The sequence below is a fragment of the Colobus angolensis genome, unplaced genomic scaffold (genome assembly GCF_000951035.1).
Source record: "Colobus angolensis palliatus isolate OR3802 unplaced genomic scaffold, Cang.pa_1.0 Scaffold76, whole genome shotgun sequence".
Lineage (NCBI taxonomy): Eukaryota > Metazoa > Chordata > Mammalia > Primates > Cercopithecidae > Colobus > Colobus angolensis.
In genome coordinates, this window is record NW_012121376.1 from 5352811 (window position 1) to 5371444 (window position 18634).

Genomic DNA, 18634 nt, shown 5'->3' on the forward strand with positions numbered 1-18634 from the left:
CATGTTGGCTCTTATCTGTAATCCCAGGACTCTGGAAGGCTGAGGCAGGAGGATTGAGCCCAGGAGTTCCAGAGCAGCCCAGGCAACATAGTGAGACCTTGTCTGCGAGCTGTGATTGTGCCACTGCACTCCAGCTTGGGCAACAGCGGGAGACTGTGTTCCCGAAAATAACAAAAACAGGAAACTTTTAGAAGATTAAAATAGAGGCTGGGTGCGGTGGCTCACACCTGTAATCCCAGCAATTTGGGAGGCTGAGGTGGGTGGATCACCTGAGGTCAGGGGTTTGAGACCAGCCTGGCCAATATGGTGAAACTCCATCTCTACTAAAAATACAAAAAAATTAGCCGGGCGTGGTGGCAGGCGCCTGTGATCCCAGCTACTCAGGAGGCTGAGGCAGGAGAATCACTTGAACCCGGGAGATGGAGGTTGCAGTGAGCCAAGATCGCGCCACTGCACTCCAGCCTGGGCAACAGAATGAGACTCGGTTTCAAAAAAAAAGATTAAAATAGAGATGAAGGGCATTCTAGAAGCAGGGTAGAGTGTCAAGGAACAGAGATATAAAAATGGGAGCCTGCTCCAAAAACATCACAGAGAAGTGAAGATAAACTGAGAATCAAATTGAGAAGAAACAGGTAAGACCGACGAGGTCAGTGTGTATGAGGCGGTGTAAAGATGAATAGAGAACCAATGTCTTACTCATCGTTCTTTCATCGTGCTGTTGGCTAAAGTCTGTGCTGAGCCCCTGCTTTGGAGCACTGAGGCCAGCTGCTGAGCAGAGGAGGGACAGGTGGGGCTGGGGAGCGAGTGCAGCAGTGATACAGCAGAGCCGCTCTCCACCTTGCCGGGGAACCTAGTGCTGGGACTTCGCGTCTAGCTTGTGCTTTCCATAATCTTTGTTTGTGGCCACGGCTGGCATAGGTTTTGTTGTATGTAGGCATAACCTGTACTGTGGGACTCACTGTTGTAGTAAAGCAATCAATAAAGTCAGAGATTTAAAAATTTAGATCTTACTATGTTCTTATTTTCTTTCCCACTCTGTGTATTTAGACTAACTTTATGAAATGGCCAAGGACCAACCATAACACATCATATTTAAGGTATAGCTTGTGAGCTTTTTGAGCCTCACCAGCTCTGTGTCGTCCCCCTCCCCAGGGTGCGTCAGGGAAACCATGCAGCCATCAGGACACAGGCTCCGGGACGTCGAGCATCACCCTCTCCTGGCTGAAAATGACAACTATGACTCTTCATCGTCCTCCTCCTCCGAGGCTGACGTGGCTGACCGGGTCTGGTTCATCCGTGATGGCTGTGGCATGATCTGTGCTGTCATGACGTGGCTTCTGGTCGCCTATGCAGACTTCGTGGTGACTTTCGTCATGCTGCTGCCTTCCAAAGACTTCTGGTACTCTGTGGTCAACGGGGTCATCTTTAACTGCTTGGCCGTGCTTGCCCTGTCGTCCCACCTGAGAACCATGCTCACCGACCCTGTGAGTACTGGCTGCCTCGCTGGGTGTCTGTCTTGTGTCTGGTCTAGTGTTGCACACAGACCATGTGGTGAATGACCTCAGGTTTTTATTAATTCCTGGACACAAGCTTCTAGCCTTTTCCATGTCATAACTGGAGAAGAAACATTGCTTAAATAGTAGTGATATCATGGTATACTGATGGAATATATTAGCCCATTGGGCTGTTTATTCAAATGAAGAGATTGTGCTAATTTTTTCTTTTCTTTCTTTTTTTTTTCTTCTTCTTTGAGATGCAGTCTCGCTCTGTTGCCCAGGCTGGAGTGCAGTGGTGTGATTGTGGCTCACTGCAACCTCTGCCTCCCAGGTTCAACTGATTCTTATGCCTCAGCCTCCCAAGTAGCTGGGATTACAGACATGCACAACCACACCCAGCGCTAAATTTATTTATTTATTTTGGAGATGGCATTTCACTCTGTCTCCCAGCCTGGAGTACAGTGATGCAATCTCGGCTCACTACAACCTCTGCCTCCTGGTTTCAAGTGATTCTCCTACCTCAGCTTTCTCAGTAGCTGAGATCACAGGTGCGCACCACCGTGCCCGGCTAATTTTTTGTATTTTTAGTAGAGATAGGGTTGCATCATGTTTGCCAGGCTGGTCTCAAACTCCTGACACCTCAGGTGATCCACCCGCCTCGGTCTCCCAGAGTGCTGGGATTACAGGCGTGAGCCAGCACACCCGGCCTGTGTTAGGTAATTTCTAAAATCCCTTCTAGTTTAAATACTTTGTTTTTCCCAAGGACAGACTGAAAGCTGGGAAGCCTGGGTTCTAGATGTCACCACTTTACCAGTCTTTTCGGTTGTCATTTGACTGTAAGCAACTATGTGAACTTCACTGAGCTGAAAGGTTAGATATTTTTCCTAAGTTCTTTCTAGCTCTGTAGTTCTCTCATTGTCATGTCTCAGCTAAATCCTGAAGCAAACATTGTGTTCAGCCAGCTGGTAAAAGGTGAAGGCTCAACCTGCCTGAAAAGCAGAGAGGAAGGATTCCATAATTAGCAGTGTGCTCAGGTGTGGCTGACCTGTTGGAGGAAGCAGTGCACAGGGACAGATTGACGTGGCTGTGGAACAAGAAAGGTGGACTGAGCTCATTTTGGGAGCAGATTCTCTTTAGGCTGAGAGTAAACATAGTCCAGACCTAGCACAGTGAAATACACCCAGTTGTTGACGTCTTGCGGGCCACCACATTCAGCTTCCACCTGGGCTTTGAGGCTGTTCCTGAGTTTTGAGACATCCTTCAATCAGGGAACAGCATTCGGGCCGATCATACAGATCTTTGCAGCTCAGCCATCCGTCACCTCTAGTCAATGAGTTCCAGGCTCCCCGCAGAGCTCGGAGGAGACGCCCAAGCAGCTGCAGGCGTGCGAGGCCAGGTATAGTAACAGTCAGTAGATTTTCATTTGAAAAAAGTTCTTTCCACTGCTTTAAAACAGTGGTTTTAAACCCGGGTATAGGGACTCCCCATTTGTCAATTTAAAATCTAGTGGGCTATCATCTTTTTCTAAGCTTTCTCTAAAGAAGGTACCCAGAAGTTAATAAGATTAGGACTTTTTTTTTTGACATGGAGTTTCGCTCTTATTGTCCAGGCTGGAGTGCAATGTACGATCTTGGCTCACTGCAACCTCTGCCTCCTGGGTTCAAGCTATTCTCCTGCCTCAGCCCCCTGAGTAGCTAGGGAACTCCTCACCTCTGGCCATCCACCCACCTTGGCCTCCCAAAGTGCTGAGATTATAGGCGTGAACCATCGCGCCTGACCAGGACTCTTTTGGGAATAAACTGAAATTGATGAGCTCACAGAATGTGGTCTACATGTGGCTTTATCTGTCTTTGCTTTATCTGAATTAATTATTCAGGGTTTGGATGTACATTGTTTACTGTCTCCTGTTTTACTAGGAGAGGTCGTGGGCAGCTGTCCTGGGAGTGGAACAGTATTACAGGCCCAAGCCAGTGGGCAGCTGGGGGTGCTACCTTGGGGACAAACTTGGAAGCAAAGTCTGCCAGTGGCTTTGTAGCCTGATCTGACGGTGGAGTCTTTGACCGTTACTGAGTCTCTTCTCTGATGGGTTTGTGCCTTCGGAGAATTAAAGGCTGTGTCGTCATTTCCTTTTACGCAGCAAGTCTGCCTCTAGGAGCCAGACCCCGCTTCTGATCCCTGTGGGTCTCTGCCCTCTCCTTCCTTGGCTGCAGCAGAAACTCCTTGCTTGTTGCCCAAGCAAAGTGCCCAGGCACTTTGACTAAGGAGAGGGCCAGCTACAGGGCCAGGTCCAGCTCAGCGATTTTTACTGGAATATTGCCTTATAGGAAAAATCCAGTGACTTCTGACCATCTGCCCACACAGTGAAAACTGGGCTGGACCCAACCCTTGCGGGCAGTTGTGGTGAAGGAACCGAGTCTGTGCAAAGCCTCCTGCTTGTGAGTGTGGGGTGGGACATGGGGGAGGGTCAGCCTGTCTGGGACTCCTCAGCAGTTTGCTCCTCTCTGCTGCCAAGTGCACTTGCCCCTTCCTCCTCTGCGCTTGGACTCTATAGCTACTCAGCAGTCCAGCTCCTGCTCCTGGGGAAAAGGCCCCAGAAGCCTGGAGAACTGGAGGCAGCCAGGAAGTCGGGGTAGAAGGTGTGTGCAAGGGCATGCTGCCGCCCTGGTGGGCAGGTTTCTTTTGGTTGTCGTATTACTGCAGAGAATGGACCATTCTGAGGGAGAAGTTGGCGATCTTGGATGTCAGGGGTGTTTTGATCGAGATTTAATTCATATAGCACTAAATCCATCCTTGTGTGTAGTCTGTGGTGTTTAGTGTATCCACAGTGTGTCCAACCATCACCTAGTCGGTTTTAGGACATTTTTTATCACCTCAGAAAGGAACCCCACGCCCCTTAGTCATCACTTCCCAGCCCCCTCTCCCCCAATGCCCTCTGCCCCTGGCAACCACTCATCTGCTGTCTCTGTGGAATTTGCCTGTTCAGGGACTTTCATAGTCATCTCATCTGTGGCCTTTTGTGCCTGGCTTTCACTAGGCATTGTGTTTTCAGGGTCCGTCGTGCTGTGGCATGATCAGTGCTTCGTTTGGTTTAGGGCTGAATAATATTCCATGCTCTGGCCGGACCCGTCTCGCTTATAGCCATCGTTAGTTGATGGGCATTTGGGTGAGTTCCACTTTTCGGCTGTTATGAATCATGCTGCTCTGAACGGCCATGTGTAAGTTTTTGTGTGGATGCATGTTTCATTTCTCTTGGGTATATACCTAGGAGTGGAGTCGCTGGGACATATGGTGACTCTATGTTTAACTTTTTGTGGAACTGCCAAGTATTCTCTAAAGTGTCTGGGGGAAGAAAAGAAAAAGGGAAAAAGAAAACCTTGTGGGGAAGGGAACGAGGAAAAAAAAAAACAACCCAAACACCGAAGCGTCCACACCATTTTACATTCCCACCTGCAGTGTGTCCACGTCTCCAACACATTATTGCCCTTGTTTTGTGACGCTGTATCTGACTTTGCTGTGTATCTCCCTAATGACCAACAATGTTGAGCATCGTTTCATGTGCTTGTTGGTCATTTGTGTGTCGTCTTTGGAGGAATGTCTGCTTGAGTCCTTTGTCTATTTGGATGTCACTATTTAATCCATGTCACATATTAGGACTCTGGTGACAAGTGACAGAAACTGCCAGGAGTCACTGTAAATGAAACCGAGGAAGGGGGAGTATGCAGAGCCCCAGGGCAAGGACGCCTTTGGCTGCTGGCAGGCTGTGGAGTGGAAGGTGGACAGAGGGGAGAGGCTGGCAGCTGCCCTCAGGCTTTGTCTGAGTCCTGCCTTTCCTGCTGCCCAGGGAAGAAGGGCAGTCCCCGGAGCAGGTGGAGTGGCAGTCACTGATGTCTAGCGCTACTGTTCTGAAGGGGAGAGTGGGCGTGGCCCAGCAGGGTCAGGTGTCACCTCTGTCCTCCCAGTGGGGAGTTGATTTCTTCTGTCCACAGATCATGTCTTTACCCTACCAGGGTCCAGTCCAGGCTGAACTAGAACCATCACATCACCTCTGAACTGAACAGTTAAGGGGTTGGGGCACATACCCCAGTGGGACTTCATGTCATTTTTCTAAACCAATAGGACCAATCCTCGCTGGGATTGGCCTGGGTTTGTATTGTCACTTGAAAGTCACTGGTGCTTTGAGTGAGGTGTGGAGGGGAAGATGGGGTCGGAGGCCTGCTGGTAGCGCAATGAACCCTGCTGTGGAAGGATGCGACTTTGATCCCAAGCTTCACTTTAGGATCGTGAGAGGGCTGGGAGGGAGGAAGGCCACCCACGGCCCTGGGCCCTGCATCCCTTCACTTGATGGAGCCTGTTTCTTCAGTGCCAGCCCCGTGGATGCCCATGAACCTTCTCAGCAGCTGTGCGAGTGCCTTCCAGAGGTACCAACCTTCATGGGGCCTCGGCCGCCATCCAGGAGCTCTGCCAAAAGCGTGCTTTCCTCCCACTCTCACAACAGTGCTGGGACGTAGGCGGAACATCCGTGTGAGACCATGAGACCTCACTGCCAGTAAGAGGCCAGGCTGGGATTTGAACCAGATTGTCTGTCTCCAGAGCCCTGGCCTTGACAATTCCACTTCTTATGGGAAATCCCAAATGTGCGGTAGGAAGAAAAGAGCACTCTGCCTTGAGCTGGTCACCACCTCACAGGGCGACCTCGCTCATGCTGTTCCCCCCCGAGATAACCCACCTAAATCTCACTCGTTCTTTTGTTTCATTTGTCACCACCTCACAGGAGGCCTCGCCCATGCTGTTCCCCTCCCCAGATAACCCACCTAAATCGAATCTCACTCGTTCTTTCGTTTCATTTGTAAATGTATCTTTTAAAAGCGCGCTTTGTAAAAATATAACTTCAATACTGGTAGCTCATGTAAAGCAATATAATATTTAATACCATCTATCCTGTTAGAATTCAGATTGCCTCAATTGTCTCAATTTTTTTTTTTTTTTTTTTTTTTTTGAGACAGAGTCTCACTCTGTTGCCCAGGCTGGTGTGCAATGGCCCAATCTCGGCTCATTGCAACAGTCAACTCCTGGGTTCAAGCAATTCTGTCACCTCAGCCTCCTGAGTAGCTGGGATTACAGGCATGTGCCACCACGCCCAGTTAATTTTTGTATTTTTAGTAGAGACAGGGTTTCACCATGTTGGTCAGGCTGGTCTTGAACTCCTGACCTCAAGTGATCCGCCTGCCTCGGCCTCCCAAAGTGCTGGGATTATAGGTGTGAGCCACCGTGCCTGGCCTGTCTCAATTCTTTGATAATTTTTTTCCCTTGAATCAGGATCCAAATAAGGATCCACACAATGTGATTGGTTTATATGTCTATAACATCTCTTTTAATTAATTTGTGTGGTCGCTGCAATCTCTTTTCTCTTGGGGTTTAAGTTGAAGAAACACAGTTCTTTGTTTGCAGTTTACATCCCTGTACTGGGTTTTGACATGTTCTTCCTCCCCAGCATTTTCCATAAATTAGGAGGCAGATCCACAGGCACGGCCCCATTCTTACCTGCCCCTTAGGGGATCCAGAATGCATGACAGGGAGCTGGGGTGGAGAGCAGTGGAGAGAGGACAGGAAGCATGCTCTGCAAAGCCTAACTGCCCTGGAAGGGCGAGGTGGCAGAGAGTGCCTTGCCCAGGCCTGACTGGCTGCTTTGTCTCATCAGGGCAGACTGGAAGTGGGATGTGGGCAGGGGCACCAGGAGAGGGAACAGCCAATCAGGGAGCACCTCTGAAGGGAGGCAGCCAGGTGTTTGGGGTGGGAGGAAGAAGCCTGAAGTCATCCTCTGGCCTGGAGCCTGTGGTCAGTCCCACAGGAAGATGGGTGGGAAACATTCAAGAAGTGTTTCAGAAAAAACCTCCCGAAAGTGGTTAAAATGGGAACTGAGGAATGTGCTCAATTACTTGGAAGGTTTGTTCTGGTGGGAAGAAGAATGCCCCATGGGTGCAGAGGAGACGATGCTCCAGCCTCTGCGCTGTCATCATGGGCACATCCTGGCAAGGCCCTTTGAGATGGTACAGCCATGCACACCCCCTCTGTATATGGTCTCTGTTTCTGTCAAACCACACCTCGAAAGGCTCAGGATGAAAATGTAAGTGATAGACTTGGGGCCTCAGGTGGATGGAACTCCTCCATGAAATCCCCAGGAGACCATGCCTGTGAAGCGTTTCATTGTCTGCCAGGGTTCACTGTCTGTCAGGGTTCTGAGCAACAAAAAGGAATCCCTGGACCCAGCAAGTGCCTGAAATCCCAGTCTCAGGTCCCTGAGGATCACCCAATGCGTACTTGGCTACCCCTTCAAAATGCCTTACCTTGGTCATAAGTGACCAAAAACTGGGGTAGCATTGGGGTGGCCACTTTCCAGAAGTATCGTGCCACATCGTATCATATTTGCTGCTGCGGAAAAGTGCATGCATGGCTCATAAAATTACGGTGTTTGCAGTTTTAAAATCTGGCCCATTTCCTCTTATTGAGGAGATTTATAACACTCAGCTGTCACCTGGGGCATATATGCAACATTGTGGGATTTTATAAATCAAAGCAGTGTCAAGATCCCTAGATTGCTGGAGGAAAGTTGATCAACGACTCCAGGCCGGGTGCGGTGGCTCATGCCCGTAATCCCAGCACTTTGGAAGGCTGAGGCGGTTGGATCACCTGAGGTCAGGAGTTCGAGACCAGCCTGGTCAACATGGCGAAACTCTGTCTCAACTAAAAATACAAAAAATTATCCGGGTGTGGTGGTGGGCGCCTGTAATCCCAGCTACTTGGTAGGCTGAGGCAGGAGAACCGTTTGAACCCTGGAAGCAGAGGTTGCAACGAGTCAAGATCACGCCACTGCACTCCAGCCTGGGCAACAGAGCGAGACTCTGTCTCAAAACAACAGCAGCAAAAGACTCCAAATTGTGGAATGTAATTTTTTTGGGGGGTAGGGGTGGCGGGGGGACAGAGTGTCACTCTGTGGCCCAGGCTGGAATGTAGTGGCACAATCTCAGCTCACTGCAACTTCCACCTCCTGGGTTCTCTGCCTCACCCTCCCGAGTAGCTGGGATATTACAGGTGCCCGCCACCACGCCCAGCTAATTTTTGTATTTTTAGTAGAGATGGGGTTTTGCCGTCTTGGCCAGGCTCATCTTGAACTCCTAACCTCATGATCCACCCACCTCAGCCTCCCAAAGTTCTGGGATTACAGACGTGAGCCACCATGCCCGGCCAGTAAAATGTTTTACTAATTCTGATTTAAGTTTTCAAAGATGAGTTTAAACCCTTTTCTAACTTCTTTAAGGGGGCAGTGTGTTAGGAAACACTTTGATCTTGACCAAAACAGCTTCCCCATATTAGGGCCATGGGACTGACGGGGCCTGGTTTGGAGGAAGTAAACTTCAGGGGAGGTTTGGGCAGTGAACGCTCACATTTGCCCTGCAGCCCCTCCTGGGGCCCCTGCCTGTGCTGCCTGAGGCTCCAGCTCTGGCCCATTGTTAGCCCCGAATCCAGAGGGCCGCAGTCTCTGGCTCTACAGGGCGCTCACCTGCTGAACTTTTCTAAAATTTGGATGTCAACCCTTACCCTGCAGAGATTCAGATCTGTGGCTCCTGAGCCCAGCCAGGCACCTGCATTTTAAGGAGCCCCAGCAGGGCCATTTGCTGTTGGCAGAGCCCTTCACCACGCCTGCCACCTCCCAGGCTGTTAGCTCCCACCTTCCATTTGCACCCCACCTATATCCCCTGTCTTTGCACAACCACTGCAGCCGCGACTGCTGTTCCCAATGTCTGTGGGTCTCATTCTCCAGACCGTGATTTCTATGTGAAATGCAGACTATGGGCTAAGAAGCAGACACAAGGCCTTGTTCCTCTTCTTGAGGCATTGGAACCCCCCAGGCAGGTCTGCCTATCTTATTCCTCCCCGCCACAGCTCCCAGAATTGTCTCCCACAAGCATGGTTTTGATGACATATCTCCACTGCCCAAAGAACAAAAGCCTTTGCTGTTGCAGCCAGCTCCGGCCTCACCTTCCCTACATCGGGTCCTCAGTTGACGTGGTGCTGGTAGGGTGACTCGTGGCTTTCAGCTCTGCCCCTTACCATTAGCTCATGACCTCCCCGACTCCTCCTTCCACTGCTTCGCCATTGCTCATCTTGTCCAGCTCCTCTAGCGCTTAGGGCACAGATGGATGCACTTTCGAGTTTCTGGTGCTGCTCCCGCCGGGCGGCCTCGTTGCCAGATATGAATCGGGTCAGGTGGTCTGGGCTGCCACCTCCAGGTTTGTGTGTGAATGCCTTTGAGGAAGTTGGCCAAGAGACAAAAGTATCACATCACTTTAGCAACACGAAGGTAAAGTCCTTTTTGAGATTGTTTTGTTCCTTGTTCCCCGACTGCCCGATAAGAAAACTCTGGGCAGTGCTTGTCAGTTACCTCCCCATCAGCAGGGGCTACAGGGAAGTGCTGTACACAGAGGTTTCTTGCCCCGCTGGGGACAGTCAGTGCCCTTGTCTGGGAACAAGCCTTGCCTCTGAAAATGAAGGTGGTTAAGCCATTTATCAAAGGGATAATAAAGTAGTTTTTGTTTATTGTTTGATGATATAGAAAATACAAGATTTTTTTTTTTTTTTTTTTGAGACGGAGTCTCAAACTGTCACCCAGGTTGGAGTGCAGTGGCACGATCTCAGCTCACTTCAACTTCTGCCTCCCGAGTTCAAGCGATTCTCCTGCCTCAGCCTCCTGAGTAGCTAGGATTACAGGCACACCCCACCATTCCCGGCTATTTTTTTGTATCTTTATTAGAGATGGGGTTTCACCATGTTAGCCAGGCTGGGTTGGCCAGGCTGATCTTGAACTCCTGACCTTGTGATCCGCCCACCTCAGCCTCCCAAAGTGCTGGAATTACAGGCGTGAGCCATCGCGCCCAGCCTGATTTTTTTTTTTTTTTAACTTTCCTTCTCCACAACTAAAATACATTCTTCTTATATGGTAGGGGGCGGTACCCAAAGGAAACGCTACAAAAGAATACATGGAGAGCTTGCAGCTGAAGCCCGGGGAAGTGATCTACAAGTGCCCGAAGTGCTGCTGTATTAAACCCGAGCGCGCCCACCACTGCAGGTACGTGCGCGGCTGTATTAAACCCAAGCGCGCCCACCACTGCAGGTACACGGTCCCGGAGAATCTGGGCAGCGCTGCACGGGCCGGTCTGTAGGTATCACGCTCTTTCTGGGGTAGGGAGCTGAGTAAAGGGCCGGTGCCCTAGAGTCTTTTTGGGAACTGGGAAACAGTATGGACTCAGGGATCTCCTCCTTCCCGAGGGACTCGCTGTGGCTCAAAAACTGGAGGAGGTGAAGAGGTTCCCGCCTCTGTTTTGGCACACATGCTACGGGCCAGCACGTGTGTGCTCACAGCTCCTGGGCACATCCTGTGGTGGTGAAGCATAGAGGCCAGGTTCTTTTGGGTGTGCTCTCATTTTTTTGTTTTTTGTTTTTGTATTTATTTGGGTGTGTTCTCAAACACCAAGTTCTATTTTTAGACCCCACAGTCCAGTTATCTGCCTGGCTCAAGTAGCCTTCCTGGCCCTCATGCCCCACTCCTGCTGGTCTTGGTTGCATTTTATCCTTTTCCCCCAGATTTGCCAGCTCCTGACTCCTTTGTCTGCTCCTGGAGGGGCTGGCCATTGATTTCACGTGTTGAAGTGTGGATGTCTGGGTGTATTTCTCCATTCCTTGAAATAGTTGTCACACATCCCTGTACTGTGAAACTGCTGGGGCATGGCTGCACCTGGACAGTACCCTTCTCCTGGGGGGTTGTGGCCTGCTTGAATAGGCTGGAAGCCATCGATGGCCTCCAGCAGGAGGAAGCCCAGATACAGGGTGCCGACTGCTTTATGGCTGGAGTGAAAGGTTTAGAAGATCCGTATCCACATGGTTTGGCCAGAAAGTGAAGAAAGATGAAATGGTATCGGAGAGTAGGTGGGTGGTTGTCTTGGGCTGGGGTTGGAAATGGGCAGTGACTGCATATGGGCTGAGGTTTCTTTCTGGGATGGTGGGAATGTTCTAAAATTAGATGGTGATGGTCTCACAACTCTGCAGATAGAATAAAAATCATTGAATTGTACATTGCAAATGGGTGGATTTTTATGGTATGTAAATTTTTTTGTGGGTGGGGTGGAGTCTTGCTCTTTTACCCAGGCTGGAGTGCAGTGGCGCAGTCTCAGCTCACTGCAACCTCTGCCTCTCAGGCTCAAGCGATTCTGGTGCCTCAGCCTCCCTAGTAGCTGGGGTTACAGGCACCTGCCACCATGCCCGGCTGATTTTTGTATTTTTAGTAGAGGCGATGTTTCGCCACATTGGCCAGGCTGGTCTCGAATTCCTGACCTCAGGTGATCCACCTGCCTCGGCCTCTCAAAGTGCTGGGATTACAGGCATGAGCCACCTTGCCCGGCCTATGATATATAAATTATACTTCAATAAATCTGTTTCTTAAGATAAAATGGGAATGTTTTGGAAGTCAGGTGCTATAGAGGATGGGCAGGGAGCCGAGGTCAATGAATGGAAGGTGATGTTATGGGCGGGGCACAGTGGCTCATGCCTGTAATCCTAGCACTTTGGGAGGCCAAGGCAGGTGGATCACAAGGTCAGAAGATCGAGACCATCCTGGCTAACACGGTTAAACCCCGTCTCTACTAAACATACAAAAATAAATAAATAAATAAATTAGCTGGGCGAGGTGGCGGGCACCTGTAGTCCCAGCTACTAGGGAGGCTGAGGCGGGAGAATGGCGTGAACCGTGGAGGCGGAGCTTGCAGTGAGCCGAGATCGCACCACTGCACTCCAGCCTGGGTGACACAACAAGACTCCGTCTCAAAAAAAACAAAAAACAAAAAACAAAAAAAAAGGTGACGCTATGACAGCAAGTCTTCCTGGAGCGAACCTGCTGCCATCGATGTTGCTTGATGTAATTAAATGGTGCAAACTTGGACTAAAAAGTGATTGATAATCAAATTAGTTATTTCAAATTGGACATAGAGAGTGTTTTGGGCAAAATTAAAATATAGCCGTAAGCACAAGATGACTTCATGCCTGGGTGTATAGTTGATGGTTCAAGATGAATATGCAATCCATATTGCATATTCATCAGTGAATATGGATTGAATGGTAGGGATTATTTGAAGATACGAAGAATGTTTTTTTCTCTGAAGGTAAAAATTCAGTTTTTGTTTTTTATTGAAATAGACGTGTAGGCTTGCAACATTAGGAACATTATTGATAGGTGTACATGATCGAGCTCTACTGGGGAAGAGTCTGAAAACTCGTGGAGTATGGCTCAGTGTGACCTTTCGTCCCAGCCTATTGGTCCACTGAATATTTTCTTTAGGAAACAGAAGACATTTAATTAAAATGATAAACCTTAAAGGAATATAGTGAGTATGTATGATAGTTTTTTGACATGCTGTATTAGAATATGCATTCTAATTTTCCTCCACCTTTGATTTTATTTGGTTGTGTTACTCTGGTTTCCTCAGAGCATGGAATACTGAAAAATCAAACTCTCCTTTTCAGTATTTGCAAAAGATGTATTCGGAAAATGGATCATCACTGCCCGTGGGTGAACAATTGTGTAGGAGAGAAGAATCAAAGATTTTTTGTGCTCTTCACTGTAAGTAAAAATATCTTTGTAGTGACTTACATTGAATTTGAAATTCTTTAACTGCTTCTTGCCTGGAGCAGGGAAATATACTAACGTCAGACTAGTTTCTCTCCAACCTTTTCTCCAGGATTCAAATTACAATACTGTGCTATCATTGGCAGGAAGTAGTCCCAATAAATAAATAATATATTGCTTGTTTTATTTTAGGTGTTCACTGTAATTCTCTCCCAGATGTCCTCAATCACTATTGTTTATTAATAACAACAGGAATCTTCCTAAAGTATGTTAGAGCTTGTTTCTTTTTTTTTTTTGAGACGGAGTGTTACTCTTGTTGCCCAGGCTGGAGTGCAGTGGCGCAATCTTGGCTCACTGCAACCTTTGCCTCCCAAGTTCAAGTGATTCACCTGCCTCAGCCTCCCAAGCAGTTGAGATTACAGGCATGAGCCACCATGCCCAACTAATTTTGTATTTTTAGTAGAGATGGGGTTTCTCCATGTTGATAGGGCTGGTCTTGAACTCCCGACCTCAGGTGATCTGCCTACCTTGGCCTCCCAAAGTGCTGGGATTATAGTTGTGAGCCACTGTGCGCGGCTATTTATTTTTTTATAGACGGGGTTTTGCCATGTTGCCCAGGCTGGTCTTAAACTCCTGAGCTTAAGCGATCTGCCCGCCTTGGCCTCCCAAAGTGCTGGGATATAGGCGTGAGCCACCATGCCCAGCTGTATTTTTCTGTAAAATTATTCCACTTGGTCTAAAACGTCAACTACTGCAATTTAATCCTCATTTTTTTTCCCTGACAAGTAAGATGGAGGTATAAACGTGATGTGTCATCAGCTTTTGCTCCTAGAAAGATTTAATTGTTTAAATTACTAACTGGCTGGATGGATCACTTGAGGTCAGGAGTTCCAGACCAGCCTGGCCAACATAGTGAAACCCCATCTCTACTAAAAATGCAAAACAGTTAGCCGGGCATGGTGCCTGTAGTCTCAGCTACTTGAGAGGCTAAGGCAGGAGAATTGTTTGAGCCTGGCAGGCGGAGGTTGCAGTGAGCCGAGACTACCCCACTGCATTCCAGCCTGGGCAAGAGAGGGAGACTGTTTCTAAAAAATATAAAAAATAAAAGTGACTAATCAATCTCCCCCTCATTCTAGATGTACATAGCTCTGTCTTCAGTTCATGCTCTGATCCTTTGTGGATTTCAGTTTATCTCCTGTGTCCGAGGGCAGTGGACTGGTAAGTTCCCTGGCTGTGTGTCATTCCTGGCCGTGCATGCTGTTTTTGGGTAAAAGGGGAAGGCTTTAAAGGAAGAACCAGGTTTCCAATTTTGAAGGAAATCATTGCAATTATTTTAGGAATTGAATTTTAAAGAATTAATTTTTAACACCACCATTTTGCTAGTATATTGTTTCCCCGAAAGCTTGTGTCCGTCTCCTGGTCAGCTAGCTCTCCATTGTTCAAACTAGTCTTCGTGTTGCTTACGTGAGTGATCGACCCTAATCAAATGTAGTGAAAACAGGCGCTCCTTATCCTACCTTAGATATGCAGTGAGGTCTGGACTGGCTCGTCCCACCCCAGGTGGACGTGGGGAATGGATTCCTGTGAGCACTGCTCACTGCAATGGGTGCACACAACCCCTCTGGTCTGGCTTCAGTTGCCATTTAATTCACAAATACAGTGTCAATAGAAAATACAGACTCTTTTGAAACCACTGGCCAGGAAGTCATGGTACGAATTTTTGCTCAGAGGGGTGGCCCTCCGTTGCTCCTTGGAGAACAATGAATGTGCCCATTTAGCAAGTGAACAACTTCCCCCTGGAAGCCGGCCAAACACTCTGCCACTCGGGGTATTCAGGACCAGTTATAACCAACTTCCTCTTGTCTGCAGAATGCAGTGATTTTTCACCTCCGATAACTGTAATCCTGTTGATCTTCCTGTGCCTTGAGGGTCTTCTGTTTTTCACTTTCACTGCAGTTATGTTTGGCACCCAAATCCACTCCATATGCAACGACGAGACGGTAAGCTTTGTTCTCGGCTGTGTGGACTTCATATGTGGTCCAAGCTTGCATGGAAAGTCCTAATGTCAACAACAGGTGCCTGTGGACTGACTCGGGAGCGTAATGGGACGGTCTTGATGAGCTTCAACCGGCTCCCTGTGTTTGCTGTTTCTTTCATTCTGTGCGGTGCATATTTCTAGTCTCAGTTTGATTTGCGAGTCAGCAGAGCCAGGCAGATTCCCAGCTCCCAGTGCAGTCAGTAAATTTTAGGGAATTGACTGCCTTTAGGGCCTGGCTCTGCAGGCCTGGAGTGGCGCTCAGTACATGTTTGTACACAGTAACTAACAAGTGAAAAACGTTGGTGCCTGGCTGGGAGGGCCATCGTGGTAGTCGGGGCTGGCCGCATGGCTGCAGCTGGGCTGGGCTCACAGAGGCCGTGGGGGTCTGGACTGGGGCAAAGCAGGGAAAGAGAGTTCACTCACCGACCCTCCATCGAGCCCACACTGTGCTTGAGCAGTGTGATTCCAAGGCTTGGTGGGGTCTGCCCAGCTTCCTGGAGCCGCTGCCACTTGCTTTTCTTTCTGCTTCCAGGAGATCGAGCGATTGAAAAGTGAGAAGCCCACATGGGAGCGGAGGCTGCGATGGGAAGGGATGAAGTCCGTCTTTGGGGGCCCCCCCTCACTCCTCTGGATGAATCCCTTTGTCGGCTTCCGATTTAGGCGACTGCCCACGAGACCCAGAAAAGGTGGCCCGGAGTTCTCAGTGTGAGGCCCGGCTCATCAGGCTGGAACTGGCTCACAGACGTCCACTTACTTGTTTGGGGTCTGCAGGGTATCAACAGCTCATCTGTGACCAACAGGGCAACTGGAACCTACACAAACCAATTGCTTGCAGCAAGCAGAGTTTTATATATTTATAGTCACAGATGGCAGAGGAAGAGGCTCTCAGTCCCCACCTGTACAACGACGGAAAGGTGTGTGGCCATGCAAAGAAGCCAACCACCATGGCCTGCTGCAGAGTTGGGACTTCTGTGGAGAAGACTGGGTTATTACATGGGTTATTCAGATCCTGTGTACTGAGCTGCTGTTTCCCATCATGAAAAACGGTCAATCCAGTGAACAGGGACTCTCCGAGCAGTCATTTCAGGGGCTCCTGCTGACCCCGCCACTCAGCAGTGCACTCCCCGGATCACAGCAGGGCGTTTACATAGAAAGACGTTTTGGTCTCGATTAGCTCCGATGCTTTGCACTGAAGTTGCAAAAGATCTGTGCACTGAACAGTGAAGGTGGCTTCCGGCACACTCCCCGCTGCCCCGGAAGAGACATCCTTTGACTCTCAGCAAGTCTGTGTATGCGTGTGTCTGTGCGTGTGTGCGCGTGTGTGCATGTGTGTCAGAATTGCCAGTGTTGTTTAGGCAGTGTAACATTTACCGGCTGTGTACAGCAAACAAGCTATTTTTTAGAAGCCGACGTTTCAGGGAAGAGGGGAGCGAACCACGGGGTCCTGCCCGTGGTTACTATGAATGTATTGCTGTTGGAGGACATCTTGATCCAAAGAACAGCCGTTCCTGTGCGGCCCTTCGTTGCCCTCCTGCTTTCATTTTTTAAAGAAATCTTGAGTGCTTGAGGGCCTTGGAACTGATTTTTTTTTTGTTCCAGCCAAATTAGGAGTGTATAAATGGCACCTAAGGAAGAGCAGAGCTGTGGCTCAGTGACTTGATACTTTGGGCAGCTGGATCCTGTTAGTGGTGTGTGGGGCAGGGGAGGCATCCCAACTGGAGAGGCAGGGCCCAGCTCTTGGGTACCTCTGGGAAGGTGAGGGGACCATGAGGCAGCCAGCCCCTGCCAGGGGCGACTGTGCCACCACACAGGCAGCGCTCCAGCTGGGAATGGTCAGATTGGCGCCCTCGTTGGATGTTTTGGTTAGCGTTTATGTTTTCTTCTCCACCCACGGCACAGGTGATAAAATAGGATCCTTGGTGCGGAGCTTAAAATTACGCCAGAAAGCCAACAGCTCCCCTCCGTGGGGACTTGCCTTAAACTTGCCTGGTTTGTACATTTTTTGCCGGATGCATCAAGAAGCAATCTGTGACAAAGTCTGAGGGCCTTCCTTTCAACGTGCCCTCCACGCTAAGAGAAGTTGGCGTCTCCCTCCCGGGAACGGTTTTGCCTTTCTGTTCATCTGTGAACTGTTTTGTTTTTAATTACTCTGTACCCCATCCGAATCAGGGCTTCTACCACTGCTGATGCAAAACCACAAAGGGACCTACCTGAGCCACCGTCCTAGCCAAGCGAGCAAACCTGCAGGGGTTTGGAAGTGGACTCGGTCACCGCAGAAGTGTGTGCGTCACTGGGGGAAGAACTGCGTCACAGCCACCGGGACAAAGCATAGATTGTGGGTGATCCTGGAGACACGAGTTTCCAGGATTGTTTTGCATATTCATTTGCACATTGTTGTCTGGGTTGGACATGCGTGTGGGCTTCAGTGTGAGGCTTTTAATATGTATATCCTGTTATATCAATACAACAATTATCCAAGTGGTTGAATCCTGTGAGACTTGGCAAGTGTGTGCAAATCAAGTATACTTGACTTTTCAACCTCTTCTTTCAATGTAACTTTTATATGAAATAAAGTAATCAATTGACAGTTCTCAAATGGCTTCCGAAGTGCCCGTTCTTCATGGATGGCAGTGTGTTCAGGGGGTGCCTTTCTGTGGTTCGTGGATCCAGCCTCAGGCTGTTAAGGTCACTCCCAAACAGTTTCCAGAACCTCTAAATGCTTTCATGCCCATGACGAGTGACCTGGGTGCTCAAGCACGACTCATCAATGTTGCCCAGTGAGTACTGTTGCTTGTTGAATGTTTGACTCCCATCGTTTTATACTTAGTCCTTTTTTTAGTGCACTTTAAAATAAAAACAATGTTTCAAAATCTCTCTCCACAGTCCAGAATCTCAAGTACCTACAATTTGATTTTAATTCATTCAACAAATTTGTCTAATACTTGCACTGTGAGGGAACCAAAATGCCCACGTAAGTTCCGAGGCCAGATGGGCAGTGCGCGCCGCAGCCCTGCCTTGCACGTGCTATGCCTTGGGGCGCCTGGTGGCATTCCAGACACGCAGAAATGGGGAGGAGACTTGAACACGGAGGCACGCACCTGAGCTGGGCCACTGCGTGGGCAGCAGCCCTCCAGCTTGTATTTGTGGCTCTGCTGAATGTTGCTGCAATGTTATTTGTATTCCTCATATTAGAGATTGTTATGTAGGCTCATTATATAGAAGTATGACGCTTGCATTAAAACAAAAATATCCCCCAAATAGGAAGGTGGGTAAATCCTATCTTCTATTGTATGTGAACTTGGGTTGGGTATGGAAGCAGGGGAGAAGCTTGAAGGGTAGCCTGGGAGCCACACACAAAAAGCAGGATGCCCATAAAAAAAGCACAAGCGCCCTACAGCATCTCCTGAGGAACCTCTTTAAAACTGC

General features: G+C 49.0%; 1 protein-coding gene across 1 annotated transcript in view; it reads left to right on the top strand.

Moving 5' to 3' along the window:
* Positions 1–17804, top strand: part of ZDHHC7 (zinc finger, DHHC-type containing 7) — a 22427-nt gene extending 4623 nt beyond the window's left edge. Inside the window, 7 exon segments of the mRNA XM_011928057.1 lie at positions 1153–1484; positions 3821–3931; positions 10496–10620; positions 13068–13164; positions 14307–14388; positions 15040–15170; positions 15741–17804. Of these exon segments, the coding sequence (XP_011783447.1) occupies positions 1170–1484; positions 3821–3931; positions 10496–10620; positions 13068–13164; positions 14307–14388; positions 15040–15170; positions 15741–15917 (1038 nt within the window). The 5' untranslated portion in view covers positions 1153–1169 and the 3' untranslated portion in view covers positions 15918–17804.
* The last annotated feature ends 830 nt before the right edge of the window (positions 17805–18634 follow it).